Source organism: Triticum dicoccoides, chromosome 6A (genome assembly GCF_002162155.2).
Source record: "Triticum dicoccoides isolate Atlit2015 ecotype Zavitan chromosome 6A, WEW_v2.0, whole genome shotgun sequence".
NCBI classification, from domain to species: domain Eukaryota; kingdom Viridiplantae; phylum Streptophyta; class Magnoliopsida; order Poales; family Poaceae; genus Triticum; species Triticum dicoccoides.
The window spans coordinates 628,808,508-628,812,756 of NC_041390.1; the positions used below are offsets into that span (position 1 = coordinate 628,808,508).

General features: G+C 45.9%; 1 protein-coding gene across 1 annotated transcript; it reads right to left on the bottom strand.

Annotated features, from left to right (window-relative positions):
• Nucleotides 1-546: 546 nt before the first annotated feature.
• LOC119318685 (replication protein A 32 kDa subunit A-like) lies at nucleotides 547-4,100 on the bottom strand. The gene is made up of 10 exons (XM_037593267.1): nucleotides 3,870-4,100; nucleotides 3,662-3,778; nucleotides 3,484-3,581; nucleotides 2,061-2,102; nucleotides 1,855-1,932; nucleotides 1,690-1,768; nucleotides 1,472-1,567; nucleotides 1,304-1,386; nucleotides 1,055-1,123; nucleotides 547-968 (listed from the first exon to the last, which is right to left on the bottom strand). Exons 1-10 carry the CDS (start codon nucleotides 3,954-3,956, stop codon nucleotides 884-886), a joined length of 834 nt encoding a protein of 277 aa, XP_037449164.1. The 5' UTR covers nucleotides 3,957-4,100; the 3' UTR covers nucleotides 547-883.
• Between the last annotated feature and the right edge of the window lie 149 nt (nucleotides 4,101-4,249).

Sequence of the window (4,249 nt, forward strand, 5' to 3'; positions counted from 1 at the left end):
ACGGGTGCGCGCTACCGCTCCTCCCAGCACCCGACGCGCCATATAGGAGGTCTCTGCTAGCATGACCGCTGTGAGACATCCAGGATTATCTCTAAAAATAGACAATCAAGTGATACATTATTTATTTGATTTACTGAGAAGCAAAACCCACCAGGTGCTGAACAGACACGACAGGACAAAATCTCATATGAAATGCTTGTCTCAACAAATACTAGATCCCAAGGATCATCTTTTGTCTCTTTTGTTTCCATACAACCAATTCCCATGGTATATCGTTGCGATGACCCGACAGCCCAACACGACTCTCATTCATAAGCACGCTGGATATCTAACTAAATTCAGAGTGAAGTGCACTTGCCTTAGCCAATTAGGAGTGTTCACTGCAGTGTAAATGATGAGGTTTATGCAGCCAGTGTAATAATCCCTTGTGTACTTAAACACTACTGGCGGGGAGAGTTAGCGTCGCCCACTATGTAAATGCATGCAACTCTGCATTTTGTCTCAAAAGAACGCATGCCAGTTATTTCAGATAAAGAACAATGCAACTGTTAAAATTTGACTGTAAAATGTAAATTCATCCAACCATATAACACCTAGAGCAGCACATGAGAGACGCTAACCATGATTTCACTAGACAAGCACATCAAGGCTCATACGATTTCTAATTGACAGGAATTTAAAGTAATACATGCCCCTGGAGCGTCCTCGCTACATTCAGGCTAACGGTGCGTCATGCCTCTCTCAAACTCCAGCACTGAGATGGCTCCTTCAGGGGGCTACCTAAACAGCACATCTAAGGACGGGTGCTAGCGAGCGATGGCGGCACTCGGTTACAGACTCAGTCGACGAACGCTGACTTGTAGTGGGGCACCCGGTTACAGGCTTAGTCGACGAACGCTGACTTGTAGTGGAAATCGTCGATGGTCGAGTAGATGTGCCCGACATCGACATGGTAGTCGATAGCCTCCCTGCATATCAGAGGTTAAGCTTTATTAGCCAGCAGCAATACATCATCGTGTGTCCGGGTTCAAGAGAGGTAGAGAGATGGGCTTACTTGATCTTGAGTACTGGTAGCCTGAACCGCTTGGCAATGTCATCCACATGAACGCCATGGTCACTCTCGCTGTAAAATTAACCAGGGTGTTTAGAAAGGATGAAAAATAAATCATCAGTGATGTACAAATGAAACAATATGCAGAGTTAGGACAGGCAATGGACCAGGCTTTGGTGGCATAGATGCCAAGCAGAAAGACAAGCATCCTACAAGGCAAGGAAAGGAAGGAATGGTGGATGCACAACTCACATGTTTGCCGGTTCACGGAAGACATTCAGCACCTGCGTGTAGAAATCTGTCTCTGATCCGTTTGTTCCACTGGTCACTGGTGCCTGCAGGAATGATTGAAATAAATGATAACTGACACCAGGAGAGTTGTATTGTTTCATCCATTCAAGCATTGCAATCACAGCTTACCAGGTTGGATTTCACAGAGGGTGGAGTGGCCGCTTCGCTCAATCTGTTGGAGAATGGAGTTCCCACAGAAGAATTGGTGTGCGCAGGACTGCCAACCTACAATTAACCATGATTATAACAACCATTTAAACCAGGTATTCTTCTAACAGAGGACAAACACATAGTTCTCATGGGAGTATCCGCATCGAACATTGGTACTACAATGATCAGGAGCATACCTTTGATTTTGTGTTCTCTATGTGCATCCGTACACACTGAATGAAATGCAGCGTGACCTCGTTGTAATCAGTTATAGGCCTGAGATGGAAAAGTTATATCCAGTTAGCAAGCTTCAATACATCAGATCAGTGGAACAAGACCATAATATTTTTGCAAATAAATACCTGACTGCAAAAGCCGTAGCACGCTTCTTGTCCTGAACTCCCTTGAGGCTACCGATGACAGCAACGTACATACCATTCCTTTATTAACAAAAGAAGTATTAGAAAAGGGTGGTGATCCTTCAGAGAGGAAGGCAGTAACTTTCCTCAACAAATAGTGATTGTGTATGCAGGACAAGCAAAAAATGAAGGTTACAAGTAATACGTACTGAATAGCAGCAGTTTCAGCAGAATCTGCAGAATCATTCACCCTGTAAAACATATCAAAATTGACAAAGATGTTAAACTGATACCTATTGCAGACAGCAGATGCTATCAAGTATGATCAGCCTCGAAGCTCTTTTCTAAATCCTAAAATAGTATTACAAATCGTGAGCTTGTAAAAGTACTAAAAGTTGCTGATGGCATAAACTATACTTAACCACAAAGGCCTTCGCAAAACAGGCCAATGTTAGGCTGCTACCATAATGAGCCTAATGACAGCATGTCAGATATTTTATACTATTCCCAACAGCCACATTTTCTTTGCTAATATATCATTAACTAGCAAAAGAAATGTATACTAATATATTAATCTTAGCCAAAGTTAAGGACTGAAAATGTAAGCATTTTACAGTGATCTATCTACCATATGTTAAATGGGTGATTAGTCAGGGATGGTAAGATATTTGCATATTTCCATTATTGGACTGCTTGCACACTGATAAGAGCAACTATATTCCTAGTGAAAACTGAACCTACGGTTTGACAAATCAAACAACAGCCAGCAATGACAACTGAAGCACATGAGATCTTTTATATTCTCAAAGGCAGCAGAAACTATAATAATATCTCATTAGTACATGAATCTCAATAGTACAAATATATTATGCTTAGCCAGGGGTAAGAATTGAAGTGTTTCACAGCAATATACACCCCCCCCTAATAAGCAATGCCTTTCAAATGGTTGATTTGTCAGAGATGGTAAAGTAATTGCAGATCCCCACTATTGAATTGCTTGCATTGTGATGAAAGCCAAAGTATTTTAGTGATGTATATTGGTAGATTATGCTTGTCAGGTGCTACAGACTGCAAATTTTAAGCGTTTACAGTAATTTATCCCCCTGCGATCCCTCAAATAACCAGAGATACCAAATAAGTTTACTAATTTAGCATGTTAAGCCAGCTGCGCTGACAAAAAAAATCAAGTGTTTCAGAGTAACATATCACCAAAATACAGTAGTTAGTTAGTCAAATATGGTGTCTATGAACTTGCAAAGTTGCAATAGTCAACATTATACTGACTCGAAAATAAATCAAGCATTTCACAGTAATATATTCCACTAATGTCCCTCTCTCAAATGGTTAATTAGTGAGAGATGGTAAAGCAATTGCACTTTTCACACAGCCAACATCCAGCAATGGCCACAGGAGCACAAAGGTCTAAACCTGTGTCCTAAACCACATCTGGAACTCAATTACTGAATTAATCTTGCCCTGTCGTACCAACAGCCAACAGTATTTCTATCTATTAGTGAAGATTGAAGTCGCAGCATTAGACAAATCCCACAGCCAACATCCAGCAATGGAATCCAAACAAAAGATGCATCTGGAACTGAATTAAAAGTTGGAGATTTGCCGAGATGCGCTCACCATCTGATGAAGTCGATGCGGCCGGTGCCGTCGTCGAGGGTGAAGGAGACGTCCGTGTTCCGCTCCGCCTTGCCGCTCACCATCCCCACGAGCCTGACCTGCAGATCCCCCAGCCCAGGCCACGTCAGTCCCGACGAACAAGCACCCGAAGAGAAGCGCAAGGCGGGTGGGCCCTCACGTTGGCCGTCTCGACGCCGTCGACGACGAAGGGCGCGCCCTTCTCGCCGGTGCCGGCCAGCTGCGCGTCCGCGATCTGCTTCACCGTCAGCGGCATCGTGCCCGACGCGCCCCGGAACTGCGACGCACAACCGAGAGATCTACATCAGGAAACCGGCAAGGATCCGGCTCGCAAGAAAGCGGGGACGGAGGAGGGGAGGAGGGCCGACCTTGTTGGGGGTGGAGTCGGCGGCGGCGTTCTGCGACGCGGTGAACTGCGACGGCGAGAAGGCGTCGACCTGGCTCGAGAACATCATGGCTGCTGGCCCTCTCTCCGGTTTCCTTCCCCTGCTCCGCTCTGCTCTCGGCTTGGCCGGACGGATGGATCTCTTCTGGCGGCGGCGGCGGCGGTGGTGGTGGCGTCTGGCGGGGAGGGGATCGGAGGAGGCCGGGAATAAGAGGGGGCGAGCGCGGGAGATTCGGGGGGAAATGCGCGGGAAATCCACCTCGCTTCCCGCCAGTTCTCGGTCCGGCGGGCTTTGGCCTTCGTTGTTGGCTGACAGGTGGGTCCCACTGCACATGAGTCAGCTGCCAGCAGCCAAACCTCAAA

Coding starts and splice junctions, on each gene's coding strand:
- LOC119318685 (XM_037593267.1), bottom strand. CDS start 3,956: ATGATGTTCTCGAGCCAGGTCGACGCCTTCTCGCCGTCGCAGTTCACC. Junction 1,387..1,471: donor CCTCTGTGAAATCCAACCTG/GTAAGCTGTGAT, acceptor TCATTCCTGCAG/GCACCAGTGACCAGTGGAAC. Junction 1,124..1,303: donor TTCCGTGAACCGGCAAACAT/GTGAGTTGTGCA, acceptor TTAATTTTACAG/CGAGAGTGACCATGGCGTTC.